The sequence below is a fragment of the Trachypithecus francoisi genome, unplaced genomic scaffold (genome assembly GCF_009764315.1).
Source record: "Trachypithecus francoisi isolate TF-2019V2 unplaced genomic scaffold, Tfra_2.0 Lachesis_group8, whole genome shotgun sequence".
NCBI lineage: Eukaryota > Metazoa > Chordata > Mammalia > Primates > Cercopithecidae > Trachypithecus > Trachypithecus francoisi.
In genome coordinates this window covers 68,819,549-68,836,089 of record NW_022681473.1, presented here as the reverse complement: position 1 = coordinate 68,836,089, position 16,541 = coordinate 68,819,549, and the positions used below count along the sequence as shown (strand labels likewise).

Here is a 16,541-nt window from a genome sequence, read left to right as displayed (position 1 = left end):
TCACCGTGTTAGCCAGGATGGTCTCGATCTCCTGACCTTGTGATCTGCCCGTCTCGGCCTTACTTTAATCTTAATAATAATGATAACATGATTTGCTAACCAACTTTTTAAAAAGTACTGTGGTTGGAATACTGAGATAAGTAAGACAGTTTAATTTTCAAGAAGTTAATATAGACAGACATGCGACTTCACACATATGTGGAGTCAGATTTAAGCCATAGCCCTTGTGATACTAAATTCCATGTTCTTAGATCAATGTTAAGGTGGGTGGTATGTGAAACTGTGGGCATAGAGATCTCCCAGGGAGAGTTTATAGAATGAGAGGAGTAGAGAATAGAAGACAGCCTGAAGGAGAAGGAATCCATCTTGGACTTTTCCCGTGGCTCTTAATTTGATATGAGTTACTTTTTATGTATATAAAATATAGGCCTTCAGTGTGTTGCTCAGGCCAGCCTTGAACTCCTGGGCTCAAATGATCCTCCCACCTCAGCCTCCTGAGTAGCTGGGACTTTGGTGTATGGCACTGCACCTGGCTGATGTGCAGTTTTTGTTTTTTGTTTTTTGGGTTTTTGTTGTTGTTGTTGTTGTTGTTGTTTTTGAGACAGGGGCCCACTCTGTCACCCAGGATTGAGTGTAGTGGCATGATCATGGTTCACTATAGCCTCAAACTCCTGGGCACAAGTGATCTTCCTGCTTCAGCCTCCCAAGTAGATGGGACTATAGGCATGTGCCACCACACTTGGCTAATTTGTTTTTTTGTGTTTTGTTTTGAGATAGGGTCTCGTTCTGTCACCTAGGCTGGAGTGCAGTGGCACGACCTTGGCTTACTGTAATTTCTGCCTCCCAGGCTCTAGTGATCCTCCCACCTCAGCCTCCCAAGTAGCTAAGACAACAGGTACATACTACCACACGCAGCTAATTTTTAAATTGTTTTTGATAGAAACAGAGTTTTACCGTGTTTCCTAGGTGGGCTCAAGTGATCTGCCTACTTCGGCCTCCCAAAGTCTTGGGATTACAGGCGTGAGCCACTGTCCCCAGCCTGATGTGCAATTTTATTTTTTCTCTTTTTTCTAGAGGTTCGTATTGCTGCTGTGGAGGCCCTCTGCATGTTGGCCCAGTCTTCACCCTCTTTTGCTGAGAAGTGCCTTGATTTCCTAGTTGACATGTTCAACGATGAAATTGAGGAAGTACGTCTGCAGTCCATACATACCATGAGAAAAATCTCTAACAACATCACCCTCCGAGAAGATCAGCTTGACACGGTCCTGGCTGTGCTAGAGGTGAGTGTTTCTAGTTTGTTACTCATTAATTCATCCCTAGCCCCACTGTTAAAATCAGGTATTGTGCTAGGCATTGGTGACAGAACGGTATATCAGTCAGCACAGTTCTGTTTTCTCACCATACCCCACCCCCCAAAAATGGAAGAAATTGACTATGAAACAGGAAATTTGAATAAGCTTGATCTTTCTGTGATCAAGAAAGGATAGGATGCCTAAAGAATACAGTGTCTAACCTGAATTGGCTGAGGTGAGGTTGGGAAGAAGGAGGAAGTGCTGTAGTGGACATTTGAAGGAGGAGTAGGACTTAACTGGGCTTTTTCTTTTCCTTCTTCTTTTGAGACAGGATCTCACTCTGTCACTCAAGCTGAAGTGCATCTTTTTTAAAGGATAAGTGACACTGGTGGTAGGATGAAAGGGTACCGGACAGAGGGAGCAATGTCTTTTTTTGTGTGTGAGATGGAGTCTCACTCTGTCGCCCAGGCTGGAGTGCAGTGGCGCGATCTCGGCTCACTGTAAGCTCCGTCTCCTGGGTTCACGCCATTCTCCTGCCTCAGCCTCCCAAGTAGCTGGGACTACAGGCGCCCGCCACCTCGCCCGGCTAATTTTTTGTATTTTTCGTAGAGACAGGGTCTCACTGTGTTAACCAGGATGGTCTCAATCTCCCGACCTCATGATCCGCCTGCCTCGGCCTCGCAAAGTACTGGGATTACAGGCGTGAGCCACTGTGCCCGGCTCAGAGGGAGCAATGTCTAAAGATACAGAGATAAGCTAGAATACGATATATTCAAGGAACTAAAAAGAGTTTATTATATAATGATAGCGTAGAGTTGAAGAGATGGGAGAGTGGAAGAAGTGGCTATAGATAAGGGAGGGGCTAAATAATGAAGAGTTCTTTTCAACCTTTAAGTTGATTTTATTCTTGTAGTGAATCATAGGCTGTTATAGCAGCAAGTGCTCTTAGGGATTGATTAATTCTACCCTGGGAATTTTGTGGAGAAAATAAATTGTCTGAGTTAGTGGCTGAACCAGAATGTAAACACAGAGTTGCTCCCCAGGCCGTACAGCTCTAGGTGGTTCTTGGATTATTTTTCTAAAATGTCTGGATTTTAATTGCAACTACTGAAGTTCTTCAGAGTATTCATAAATGGGATTTGGCTTCTGGTTTCCTTTTTTGGGGAAGATGGGGTTCAGATATGAAAGGGATAGTAATTAGGTGCTTAGTTTTTAGAACACTTGTAACAGATTTCTACTGCATACTTGAAAAAATAGCTGGTGCTTTGGTTTTGAAGGTTCTTACCATTCTCTCAACTGCTTAGCACTTCTACTAAGATTTTTCCTGAATTATAAATCTTTATAATTCTTTCATGAATCTTTTCCTAAAAATAAGTTTACATTCTATGTGTGGTTCTTCATGGGTGGCCTCATACATAGTCTAGCCACTCCTTTCCTTTTTAGCTTTCTTTTCCACCATTCCTCACCTTGAACTTTATGCTGAAGTCACTTTCCTACACATATTGCTTTTCCTCACAATTTTACCTTCAATGTAATTTTCCCCCACTGTTTGCAAAACTGCCACTTCAACCTAGGAGATGTCCACTTATTCCCACAGCCTATATTAGGTAACATATCCAGGAAGCCTTCCCTAACTGTTACTCCCAGCCCTGGATGGGCTAAATGCCACCTCTCTATTCCCATAGTACCCTGTGTATACTGCTCTAGCATTTTTCAGTAATTCTCTGTTTCATAAGACTGTGAGCTTCTCAAGGTGTCTTGATTTTTCTTTTCTTTTCTTTTTTTTGAGGCCGAGTCTCGCTCTGTCGCCCAGGCTGGAGTGCAGTGGTGCGATCTTGGCTTACTGCAACCTTCACCTCCTGGGTTCAAGCAATTCTTCAGTCTTCCGAGTAGCTGGGATTACAGGCATGCACCACAACACGAATTTTTGTATTTTTTTTAGTAGAGATGGCGTTTCACCATATTGGCCAGGCTGGTCTTGGACTCCTGACCTCAAGTGATCCACCCACCTTGGCCTCCCAAAGTGCTGGGGTTACGGTATGAGCCACCGTGCCCGGCCGGCTCTTCATTTTTTTATTACCAATGTCTTGCAGCAGTGTCTGGCACAATTAGGTGCTCAGTAAATGTTTGCTGAATAGCTGAGCTATGTTCCAAGCTATGTTTTGATGTACAGAATTGTTCACAGGTATGCTTATTTATAAGTACTTATGTATATAACTCATAAAGAATCCTTGCCTTTTAATTCTTTTCAGGAGTTCAGACCCATATAAACTTACAGTAGACTATTCTTCCACCCTGCTATGGCCTGCTCCCTTATATTTTCTGTGTCACTGTGCTTCATTGCTTTGAGCCTTACCTTGCTGACCTTTCAGCTGGAATTCACTTTCTTTTTTGTTTCCTGCTATGCCAAGATCCTACCCTGCCTAGAAAAATTCACTTCTTTGTTCAACAAGCACTGTCTGTGTATTAGAAAGATAGGGGTATCAAAACAGATAGGCTTCTTGCTGTCATAAAACTTATATTCTAAAGAGAGGGGGAGTAAGCAAACAAAATGATTTCAGATGGTGATAAATGTTATGCAGAAGATAAACAGTATGATGGAGGAATGGGGAATTTCACCGTAATTTGAGTAGTTAGTAAAGACTTTCCGAGATGATTTTCAAGTTGAGTCTTGAATGATAAACAGAAGCTAGCTACGTGAAGACTGGGAGAATAACTTCAGGTAGAGGCAACAGCTAGTGGGAAGGCTCTAAAACACAAGTGATCTTTGTTGTGTTTGCAGAATAGAGAGAAAGCCAGTAGGAGTGAACCGCAGTGAGAAAGTAGAAATGTGGCATGAGATGAAGTCTGAGAAGGGATTAAGGACAGGTAGAAAGCCTTGTAGGCCATTTTAAGATGTCTGGATTTTATTCTAACATTATGGAAAACTGTTGCAGAATTTTATGAATAGGAGTGACGTTTCAATTTGCCTCTCTTTTAATATTTCTCATTCTCGAAGTCTTCTTGAAATTCACATCAGATAGATTGACTCTTTCCCTCACTCCTCCATTTAACACATACAGGTATACCTCTCTTTATTGGGCTTTGCAGATATTGTGTTTTTTTAATAAATTGAGAGATTGCAGCAAGCATGCATTGAGTAAGTCTGTTGGTGCCATTTTTCCAATAGCGTGTGCTCACTTTATGTCTGTGTCACATTTTGGTAATTCTTGCAATATTTCGAACTTTTTCATTATTACATCTGCTACGGTGATCTGTGATCAGTGATCTTTGATGTTACTGTTGTAATTGTTTTGGGATGCCACAAACTGTGCCTGTATGAGATGGCAAACTTAATAAGTGTGTGTGTGTTCTGAGTGTTCTGCTAACTGGCCATTCCCAGCCTCTCTCTTAGCCTTTCTTCTTAGCCTGTCCTTTTTCCTAGTTGCAAAAAGGCTCTTGTACCTTCAGCATCATGACTGAGTTCCAGACAGGATGGAAAGGAAGGTTAAAGAACAAAGGGGACAAAGCTACTGCCTCTGGTCCTTTATTTATCAATAAAATGAAGCTGTTTCAGGAATTTCAGCCAAAAAACTTCCACATACTTTGTTACATGGCCACCCTAGATGGGAAGGTGGCTAGGGAGAAGGGGATGGTAGATAGAGGCTGAGTCTGCTAACCAACAGTAACTACTATTATTATTACTTTTTTTTTTAAAGGATTCATCCAGAGATATTCGAGAGGCTCTTCATGAACTCTTATGCTGTACTAATGTTTCAACCAAAGAAGGGATTCATCTTGCATTGGTGGAGCTGCTGAAAAATTTAACCAAGTACCCTACTGATAGGGACTCCATATGGAAGTAATGACTTTTTTGCCCATTTACTCACTGAGTCTCATAATGTGGTAAATGTACAATGCTGACATTGTTCCATCCTTATAGATTGAGGATAGTATGGCCTTGAGTTTTGCCTTTACTTTAGAAACCTGATTCAACTTAACCAAACTCTCAGGAATCTGATTCCTAAGCTGAGTATCACATTTTAGATTACTTACTAATTTGTCCATCTATCCACCTAGCAAATATTATGTGCCTGCTGTGTGCTGACTACACACCAACCATTGTGGTAGCTGTTAGAAGTACAGAAATGAATTAGATTTCCTCTTTCTCCTATATAGCGTTTTGTTTTGTTTTGTTACTTTTTTTGAGACAGAGTCTCGCTCTGTCGCCCTGACTAGAGGTGCAGTGGCATGATTGCAGCTCACTGCAACTTCTGCCTCCTGGGTTCAAGCCATTCTCCTGCCTCAACCTCTCGAGTAACTGGGATTATAGGTGCACACCACCACACCCAGCTAATTTTTGTATTTTTTTTTTTAGTAGAGATGGGGTTTTACCATGTTGGTTAGGCTGTTCTTGAACTCCTGACCTCAAATGATCCGCCCACCTTGGCCTCCCAAAGTGCTGGGATTACAGGTGTGAGTTACCACACCCAGCCTTTCCTATATAGTGTTAATCACTCCTATGTCTACTTTGCATTTTTGTAAAGAATCAGATCCACCATCATAGAGATTAGAGGCAGGGCAGGAGGCAGGGCTGGCACTTGACCTACAGATGGGAAATCACAATCATTTTGTCCCTTGATTATCTCTAGTTTTACTGACTACCATCAAGTTATTAACACTGTTTATGAACCTTTGTTTGAAGAATGACTTCCATACATGTAATTAATATAAAATGTGTGTTCCACATGTTTAAATAAGTTTATATGATAAGACCAGTTCAACTGTGTTTAGTTTATCTTTAAAAATTTTGTTACTAAAAGTAGAAAAACCGTGGGGTGAATCAGCTACTTAGGAAATACATTAAAACTGATGAACATGGTGAAACCCTGTCTCTACTAAAAATACAAAAATTAGCTGGGTGTGGTGACAGGCACCTGTTGTCTCAGAGGCAGGAGAATCGCTTGAATCCAGGAGGTGGAGGTTACAGTGAGCCAAGATAGTGCCATTGCATCCTAGCTTGGGCGCCTCAAAAAAAAAGAAAGAAAGAAAGTATATTAAAACTGAAAATACCAGGGGAATCTTACTCTCGGTAACATTTTTGGTATCTGGTTTTCTGTTTTGCCATTCCTTTGTATAGTCCCATTCAGCTCAATTTGACATATATTTATTGAGTGTCTTCAAGGAACTCTCAGTCATTTAGGGTGTGGGATTGCAGTGGGGATAAACACCTATATAAGTAACTGGAGTTCTGTGGAGACCTAGAATGAATACAGAAGGAATGCTAGAACATTCTTCTAGCATTAAAATAAGATTTGTGGTTATTTGGTCCACTTAGAATATTTACATAAGGCTGTCTTTATTGAGTATTGTGGACAAAGAACTCCTCAACCACATAGTGCTCCAAAATATTTTGAAGTCACCTATCCTAACTTTTTTTCTTGATCTCTTGACCTCATGATCCACCCACCTTGGCCTCCCAAAGTGCTGGGATTACAAGCGTGAGCCACCACGCCCGGCCGACTTTCTTCTCATACTTGTAAGATGGCTGCCTCGTAAGATAGTATGTCAAGACAGAAAGGAACGGTCATTCCCTTTCATTCATTGCTCTTTTGATTTGCAGGAACATCCCTGAGAAGCTCCCCAGCCAACCCAGCCAGCATACTCTCGTGCTCCATTGACTAGAACTGGTTTACTTGCCTACCAGCAAACCAGTCACTGGAAAATGGGAATGGGATTGCCGAGATGGGTCTAGACCAATAGTGGTTCAGCTCTTGGGCTGGACCTGCCTTTTCCAAGCACATTGCTGCCTGCCTGATACCTGAGTAAAATCCGGCACCTCTCAGGAAGAAAGATGGGGGAAATGGCTACTGGTTAAATAACCATTTCTTTTATCTTTATAATAACCAATTTTTTTAGATGAAATAACCGAGTTCCAGAATAATTGGGTGACATATCTGAAGTCATAGAGTTAGCAAAAGTATATGATCGAGAATTTCCAGTCCAGTTCAGGTTTTCTGATTCCAGTTCCTAGTACTTTTCAAAGGGCTAACTTTACTAATTTGTTGATGTGCATTCTTATTTGTTTGTTTCAGGTGCTTGAAGTTTCTGGGAAGTCGGCATCCAACCCTGGTGCTTCCCTTGGTGCCAGAGCTTCTGAGCACCCACCCGTTTTTTGACACGGCTGAACCAGACATGGATGACCCAGCTTGTATCCTCCGTGCTTAGGATGGGCCCTGATGTGTTGGCAGACAGCTTTGGCATCTCCTTCAGCAGTGTAGCTAGGGTGATCTGAGTTTTCTTTTCTTTTCTTTATTTTTTGGAGACAGAGTCTCATTCTGTCACCCAGACTGGAGTGCAGTGGCCTGATCTCGGCTCACTGAAACCTCTGCCTCTCGGGTTCAAGCAATTCTCCTGCCTCAGCCTCCTGAGTAGCTGGGATTTTAGGCGCCCACGACCACACCCGGCTCATTTTTGTATTTTTAGTAGAGACGGGGTATCACCATGTTGGCAAGGCTGGTCTCAAATTCCTAAGCTGTTGCTTGGGCTGGAGTGCAGTGGTACCACCCCAGCTCACTGCAACCTCCACCTCCTGGGTTCAAATGATTCTTCTGCCTCAGCCTCCCAAGTAGCTGGGATTACAGGCGCCTGCCACTATGCCCGGCAAATTTTTGTATTTTTAGTAGAGACAGGATTTCACCATGTTGCCCAGGCTGGTCTCAAACTCCTGACCTCAAGTGATCCACCCGCCTCAGCCTCCCAGAGTGTTGGGATTACAAGCGTGAGCCACCACACCTGTCCAGTATGTAATTTGATAGGCAATATAGTTACCTACTTTACAGGCAAAATCATTTCCCTTTTTTTGTATTCTTGGCAGCATCTGGCATTTTTAAAAACCTTTGGTAATTGGGGGTGTGGGTGGAGTAGGGAATGTATTTTCTTGTTTGTATTTGCATTTCTTTGATTATTAGAAAATCATAGTCTCTTGATGGAGATTTTGGAGGTAGAAAGTGAGAGTGCCAGATTCTGGCCAACCTTTTATACTTGCAAGTTTACTTAACCCACTGATCTATCAGATATTGCAGTTTTGGTCCTTATTTTCAATGCTGCTAAAACCTGTCCAACAATGCCAGCATTGTTCTCAGATCACACCTTCAGGCACTATGCCTACCTCCGAGACAGTCTTTCTCATCTTGTTCCTGCCTTAAGGGTATGTTGAAAACATCTGTTGTCCTTGTTTTTATTTTGCATGGGGTAGGGGTTTTTTTGTTCATGTTTTCCTTTGAGATGAGGGTCTTGTTATGTTGCCCAGGCTGGTCTCAAACTCCTGGGCTTAAGCCTTCCTCTTGGCTCAGCCTCCCAAGTCACTGGGATTACAGGTGCGCACCACAGTGTGCAGCTTGTTTTTGACTTTTTATTTTTCGTGCTTTGTAGTTATTAAATAGTAGAGAGCAGTCCATATATTCTCTGAAAACTTGTTCGTTCATTGTCTTTCTCTCTTGGGCTCTTTGCCGTTGTTTTATACTTTTGCAGGTATAAGTTGATGCAAATAGAAAGATGAGACGAGTACCTGGGCCACAGCATTCACTAAGTGTTTGCTGCTATTATTATGATCCATTTCTAAGTTTTCTTCTATATATCTCTAGGTTTTAAAAATAGTAATGGTTTTATTTTTAAGAAATAAGCACTTGTGGAGAATCATGGCTTTATGTAATTGTTAAAATATAATAATTTAAATTCTTGATCTAAAATATAATCTGTTGCTCCAGATTCCTTTCTTCTTGCCTAGTATCAATAACGCAGGGACACCAAAAAAAAAATGAATCATCTTAAAAGGTAAAGGATACAAAAGCAAAAGTATAAAACAATGGCAAAGAGCCCAAGAGAGAGAGACAATGAAGTAATATGTGTTTATTTAGAGGAACATATATATATATCTATGGTTAGAAAACAAACTTGATAGAAGATACAAAATGAGGCCAAGCGCAGTGGCTCAGGCCTGTAACCCAAGCACTTTGGGAGGCCGAGGCGGGTGGATCATCTGAGGTCAGGGGTTCATGACCAGCCTGGCCAACATGGTGAAACCTCATCTCTACTAAAGATACAAAAATTAGCTGGGCATTGTGGTGGGCACCTATAGTCCTAGCTACTCGGGAGGCTGTGGCAGGAGAATTGCTTGAACCCAGGAGGCAGAGGTTGCAATGAACCAAGATCGCACCACTGCACTCCAGCCTGGGCGACAGAATAAGACTCCATCTCAAAAAAAAAAAGCCAAAAAACAAAAAGCAAGTAGATACAAAATGAAAAGTGAAATACTCTTTGCTGTCTCCTTCCCATCCATCTTAAAAGGAAACCACTTTTAACAGTAAGAATAAGTATATCTGGCCGGGCGCGGTGGCTCAAGCCTGTAATCCCAGCACTTTGGGAGGCCGAGACGGGCGGATCACGAGGTCAGGAGATCGAGACCATCCTGGCTAACACGGTGAAACCCCGTCTCTACTAAAAAATACAAAAAAACTAGCCGGGCGAGGTGGCGGGCGCTTGTAGTCCCAGCTACTCGGGAGGCTGAGGCAGGAGAATGGCGTAAACCCGGGAGGCGGAGCTTGCAGTGAGCTGAGATCCGGCCACTGCACTCCAGCCTGGGCGACAGAGTGAGACTCCGTCTCAAAAAAAAAAAAAAAAAAAGAATAAGTATATCTGAAGGGCCAAAAAAAAATTTTTTTTTCTCATGAAAAAATTATATGCTATATAACTTATTTGGGAATAAATCATTACTCTTCTGTCAAGTGAAAGATAAGATAGTGTTTTAAAGATAAATGTGGCTGGGCGCAGTAGCTCACGCCTGTAATCCCAGCACTTTGGGAGGCTGAGGCAGGTGGATCACCTGAGGTCGGGAGTTTGAGACCAGCCTGACCAACATGGAGAAACCCTGTCTCTACTAAAAATACAAAATTAGCTGGATGTGGTGGCGGGCACCTCTAATCCCAGCTACTCAGGAGGCTGAGGCAGGAGAATCACTTGAACCTGGGAGGCGGAGGTTACAGTGAGCCAAGATCCTACCATTGCACTCTGGGCAACAAGAGCGAAACTCTGTCTAAAAAAAAAAAAAAATGTAACAACAGTTTAATTTTTAGTATCCTTCCTATGGTTGGCCCATTCATTTCAGTTAGCAATAGAAAATACTATACTTTTCTGTTCTTCTCCTGGCAGCTGTGGCTGTATTGGGTGGACCATGTTTGCATTTTGTCTCTTTCTCTTTAACTCCCGATGTTGCTGAGGAAGGGGAGAAAGGTTATTTATAGAATCTCTTAGCCTTTTTTCCCCTTTGTTTTGTTTAGCTCACATTTTTAATGTGCTTTTATGTGTTTGTGTGTGTGTGTTACCAAAAGTTGAGCCACCAAACTTAATACCTGTATAATCCCACTGGGTTTGCTTAGTTACCAGGTGGAAAACTAGTGTCATCAGCTGTTTCTCCCAGCATCATATCTCAAGAGGATCCTTCCCAGCAGTTTCTGCAGCAGAGCCTTGAAAGAGTGTATAGTCTTCAGCACCTGGACCCTCAGGGAGCCCAGGAGCTACTGGAATTCACCATCAGGTAAGGGGAATCATCCCTTCATCTGACAGAGTTAGTGCTGTTACACTCAGCTTGACTCTTCTGAATTCTAGTGTTGGTTACTAGGCTTGATATTCTGACTCTATTGGTCTACATTCACACACAGTTTTATGGTCTGTTTATATTTGGATTAGATTGTGGTGTGAACATTTTTTAAAAGAGCTCTTTATAATTCATGACTCGATTGATGATTAGTACACAACAGAAATAGTTACAAAGAACCTATTTTTAGTTTGTAATTTTATATATTAGGATGAGTGACTGAAATGCAAAGTAACAGTGGCTAAAACAGGAGCAAAGTTTAATTCTTTCTCATAGGCAGGACAGGGCTGAGATGACCATCAGGGATCTAGGCTTACTCATGCTTTTTTTTTTTTTTTTTTTCCAGACAGGGTCTTGCCCTGTCACCCAGGGTGGAGTGCAGTGGCATGATATCAGGTCACTGCAACTGCAGCCTCCTGGGCTCAAGTGATTGTCCCACTTCAGCCTCCCAAGTAACTGGGACCACAGGCATATGCCACTATGCCTGGCTAATTTTTTTTGGCATTTTTTATTTTGTGGAGTCGAGGTTTCACCATGGTGGCCAGGCAGGTCTCAAACTCCTTAGCTCAAGCGATCCTCCCGCCTCGACCTCCCAAAGTGCTTTAATTACAGGCATGAGTCACTGTGTCTGGCCTAGGCTCATTGTTTCTTGTGTCTCCATCTTGTGCATCAAGCAGCCTCTGCTTAACAATCCAGAATCTAACTGTCCCCCCTGTATTCCATCCTGTGGGGAAAAGGAAACGGGAAGAGAAAGGTATCATCTCCACCCTGCAGGTTTTTTTAAAGACATTTCCCAAAAGTTGTACACTCTAATTTTACTTGCATTCCATTGACTAGAACTTAAGTCACATGGCCATCTCTCACTTCAAGAAACGAGGACATACCATCTTTATTCTGGGTGACTAATGCCTGGTTTACATGCGATGACTCTAATACTCAGGAAGAATGGAAGAAAGATACTGGGGAACAACCAAGAGGCCCTGCCAGACCTTCTCAAAATGGCCTGAATGTTATGAAAAGAATTTAAAGTCATTTGCTTTTAGCAAAAGCAGTATTGTTTGCTCTTAAAAGATAAAAAAAAAAAATTATATCTTTTAAGAGCAAACAATACTGCTTTTGCTAAAAGCAAATGAGTTTAAATTCTTTATTGTTTGCTCTTAAAAGATAGAAAAATATTATATCGGCCAGGTGCAGTGGCTCATGCCTATAATCCCAGCACTTTGGGAGACCGAGGCGGGAGGATCACTTGAGGCCAGGAGTTCAAGACCAGCCCCGTTGAGTGAAACCCCATCTCTACTAAAAATACAAAAATTAGTCAGGTGTGGTGGCACGCGCCTGTAATCCCAGCTACTTGGGAGATTGAGGCACAAGAATCGCTTGAACTCGGGAGGCGGAGGTTGCAGTGAGCCAAGGTCACACCACTGCACTCCAGCCTGGGCAACAGAGTGAGACTCCATCTCAAAAGAAAAAAAAAAAAAGAAAAATATTATATCATTTGTATCTTGGTTGAGATCTCTCTTGATCTGCCCCAAAGAGTATTTGGTCTCAGCCACATTCAGTTAATAATTTTTAGTGGATGATTTCTTTTTTTTTTGAGACGGAGTCTCGCTCTGTCGCCTGGCCTGGAGTGCAGTGGCCGGATCTCAGCTCACTGCAAGCTCCGCCTCCCGGGTTTACCGCCATTCTCCTGCCTCAGCCTCCCGAGTAGCTGGGACTACAGGCGCCCGCCACCTCGCCCGGCTATTTTTTTTTTTCTATTTTTTAGTAGAGACGGGGTTTCACAGTGTTAGCCAGGATGGTCTCGATCTCCTGACCTCGTGATCCGCCCGTCTCGGCCTCCCAAAGTGCTGGGATTACAGGCTTGAGCCACCGCGCCCGGCCTTTAGTGGATGATTTCATTCCATACACTAAGAAACAAACTCTGTGCTAGATACAGATCAGCTAGATAGGATTCTGCCCTTAGAGAGCCCATGTAGACAAGATGAATATAGACAAAGACTTATGATGGTGGATAACAGCGCTTTGTACTTTATTCATACTTTCCTGTCCATTATTGCATCTTAATATGTTATAAAGCAGGCCAACTGAACCATCCTCCAAGTTATGTTTTCCCATTGTATTAGGTCATTCATTGACTTAGTAGCATTAACTGTTTGTTTATTCTAATAAGCCAGTTGCTGAGGGTAGAGAGAAATAAGAAATGACATTTGTTCTTAAGGTAGTCACTGTTTATTACAGGACCCAGAAATCATCAATTTGATAAATGATACAGTGAAGAGAAGCATAGATGCTGTGGAAAAACAGATGAAAGTCCCCGACCCATCACAGTAGTGGTGGTGAAGGATGCTTTACAAAGGAGAAGATCCTTTAGCTAGTATGAAATGATAACTGAGCATGTCAGTTTTGTAGTCCCTGTGCAGAAGAGAATTCCAACTTCAGTGGACATTAGAAGATCTGGGAGACCTGAGGGAGAACAGCCCCCTAGAACTGCAGTGGTTTAGTGTAGTGATTGAGTGAATGGAGCTTTGAAGGCAAACTCATTTTGGTTAACGTCTGAGCTAATACAGTCATGCACTGAATAACAATGTTGTGGTGGTCCCATGATTATATTTTTACTGTACCTTTTTTATGTTTAAATATACAAATATTTACCATATTTACCAGTGTTTACCATTGTAACCAGTGTTACAGTTGCCTACAGTATTTAGTACAGTAATGTGCTGTAGAGATTTGAAGCCTAGGAGCAACAGACTATACCATATAGCCTAGGTGTGTAGTAGGTTATACCATTTAGATTTGTATAATATACTCTATGATGTTTGTGTGACAAAATCACATAACAGTGTATATCTCAGAATATATCTCCATCGTTAAGCAACACATGACTTGTAGTTGTTTGATCTTAGTCGTAAGCTTATTGCTCAGGGTTCATTTGCAGAAAACAAAATAGGCTTTTAACTAAGTAGAAAGAAATTTATTACAGAATGTTACATGGCTCACAGAGTTGTTGGAAAGGCTAAAGAAACAGACTAGTGGAATATCCGGGAATGATTTCCAGAGCCACACAATGAGTGGACCACCGAGGAGGCTGATGTTCTTGCTATGATCAGGAAGCTGCCTATTGAGTCAGGATGCTGCCAATAAAGCTACTGGCTCCAGAACCATGTCTTGCATTCTGCCTTTCTCCCCACTTAACATTGTTCCCCATGCAAAATCCATGCGAATGTGTTTGATTGACTGATAATAAATCATGTCTGGAACCTAGCTCAAGGGAATCTGAGAAATGCAGTTTTTAACTTTGCAGCTTATGTAGTTTTGGAAGATACAGTAGATGAAGATAGGAATACCACGTGTGAGTGAGCCAAATCCAGTGTATGCCATAAGTACCAACTGCTGTTAACTCCAGTTTACTCACCTGGGAGACCTGATGACTTGCTGGGTACAGGGGTGGGAGTGAGGAACTGAGAGAGATAAATGGGTGGTTTGATACTCTAGTAATCCAATAAAAAGTTGAGGGTGTCCTGGGCTCCCCTGGGAGTGCCATAGGCTTGGGCTGGACAGGCTGTGGGGAGAATGCTGGGTAGGTGGGTGCAGCTGTAGCCACTGGAAAGCCAGAGTGTGCAGCATGTGTCCAGTGTGAGCCTCCTGAGCTTCCACCTGGGTCACATAGTCTTTGTGCCCCTGGGAAGCCTCTAGAAGCCAACACAGAGGCCCATAGCACCTCTCATGCCCTGGAGGGTCTCACCAGCTACTCCAGTGATGGGACACCAGTAGCTCTGGGACCCACGCAGGGATGATTCACAAAGTCCCTACCAAGCACAGGCCTTCACAGTTCAACAAAAAAATCCTACTGTTGACTTGATTTTCAAAAATCATCGGAGGAGATCACACTAGAAATGATAGATACCGCAAGAAACAAAGCTTGAGTGAAAGCTTGTTACCGTAATGAATGGACTCACACATATGACTGCTTTGCAGTGATAGCATCAGCCAAAAGGGCCGCAGAATATGAATCATTCACAAGTTGAAACACTGCAAAGACGGCTGTGTGGTGTGAAGAAGCTGCATTAGCTGCACAGGCTAAGCCCAAATGATACTCTGAATGGCAGAGTGTTCGCCTGAATACCATCACTGTAATCAGTAACAATAAAAGGGAAAACTGAATTTTTTTTTAAGGTTGAAAAGATTTTAGCACAACAGTTTGTTCTCTTGCCACTGTACATTGAATCATATACTTGATATTTATTGTGTGTCTGTGATGTGCCAGTAACAGTACTCTAAACTAGGGGTCATCAAACTACAGCCTGTGGACCAAAGCTGGCCTGTTGCCTGCTTTTGTATGTAAGATCTGATTGAAGCACAGCCACGCTCATTTGTTGAGGTATTGTCTGTAGCTGCTTTCATGCTACAATCATAGAGTTGAGTAGTTGCCACAGAGACCATATGGCCTGTAAAACCTAATATATTTACTATCTGACCTTTTATAGAAAAAATTTGCTGACCCTGCTGTAAGCTCTGGACAGTCCACAGCTCTGTAAGCAGAGATTCCAGTCCTTTCTATACCTCTTGTGAAGTGATTTCTCTTCTCCCTCAACAAAGTGCTTAGTTTTGGAGGCCACTGAACGAGGTTGTTGGCCCTGAGCCCCGTAAAATAAAGTCTGCTTCCTGACTCATCCCCACCTAAATAAACATTTAGATTTTGTCCTTGACAATTTTATCCTGTTGGCACTAAAGCAAGTGCAAAAGGCACAAAAGCTAGCCAATTTAGTGATCAGCTGCAGCACTGGCTCTTAGAAGATACTCGCCTTCATGGTCTGGGTTTCCTGAAGTGATAGTCTTGCTGGGCAGTGGCTGGCCAGATCACTGTTCTAAGTTCGGGACTCTGTGTTTCTAGCTTGAGTGTGTATTCAGGAGCATAGGCAGGATGGTGAAAAATCTGGAAAGGGAAGCAGATGGACCATAGCACTGAGGGCACCTGCGATGCTTTACAACCATCATTGCAGACATGAAGTAATTTGCTAAGAAGAGGCAGAACCAGGATTTGAGTTCAGCTTTGTCAACTCTAAAATCCATATTCTGTGATGTGCAGTGATAAACGGGATTCCTGAGATCTAATCACATGAGATTAGATCAGTTGACCTCTGGGGTTCTCCACAACTTACACTTTCTGAGTTGTTATGGAGTGAAATGTTAGCCTTTCATACAGAAGGTTCTCTGATGAGGACTGGAGCCATGTATTTGTTAGTATGAGTGTAAAACAAATTTCACTGTCATACACAATGCCCTGTTTTGTAATCCAAACAGCCATTTAACCCAATGAAGTTCTCACCTATGAGCCAGATGCTGTGGCTTGCGCCTGTAGAACTGTTGTGAAGATTATTGTAATAATATGTGGTAAAAGCATTTTGAGAATATCAGTTACATAGATAATAGTTGGACATTTATGGATGTTTGCTTTAAAATTTAAACTAACTATGGCTTATTTGACATACTGGACATGCTCTTGACATTTTGTAAGTAAATCAAATTTTATAAATGTAATCATGTTTAAATTCACTAAGCAGGGTTGAAGGGGATTGTTTTTTAAGGAATGCTGCAGTTATTTGTCTGCTATT

At 42.3% G+C, this 16,541-nt stretch overlaps 1 protein-coding gene across 3 annotated transcripts in view; it reads left to right on the top strand.

The window, feature by feature from the left end:
- Nucleotides 1-16,541, top strand: part of INTS4 (integrator complex subunit 4) — a 110,278-nt gene that overhangs the window by 62,133 nt on the left and 31,604 nt on the right. For all 3 annotated transcript variants that reach the window (XM_033205904.1, XM_033205905.1, XM_033205903.1), the window contains 5 exons: nt 1,075-1,280; nt 4,991-5,133; nt 7,367-7,482; nt 8,348-8,481; nt 10,709-10,866. In XM_033205904.1, the coding sequence (XP_033061795.1) occupies nt 1,075-1,280; nt 4,991-5,133; nt 7,367-7,482; nt 8,348-8,481; nt 10,709-10,866 (757 nt within the window). The remainder of the gene's footprint in view (nt 1-1,074; nt 1,281-4,990; nt 5,134-7,366; nt 7,483-8,347; nt 8,482-10,708; nt 10,867-16,541) is intronic.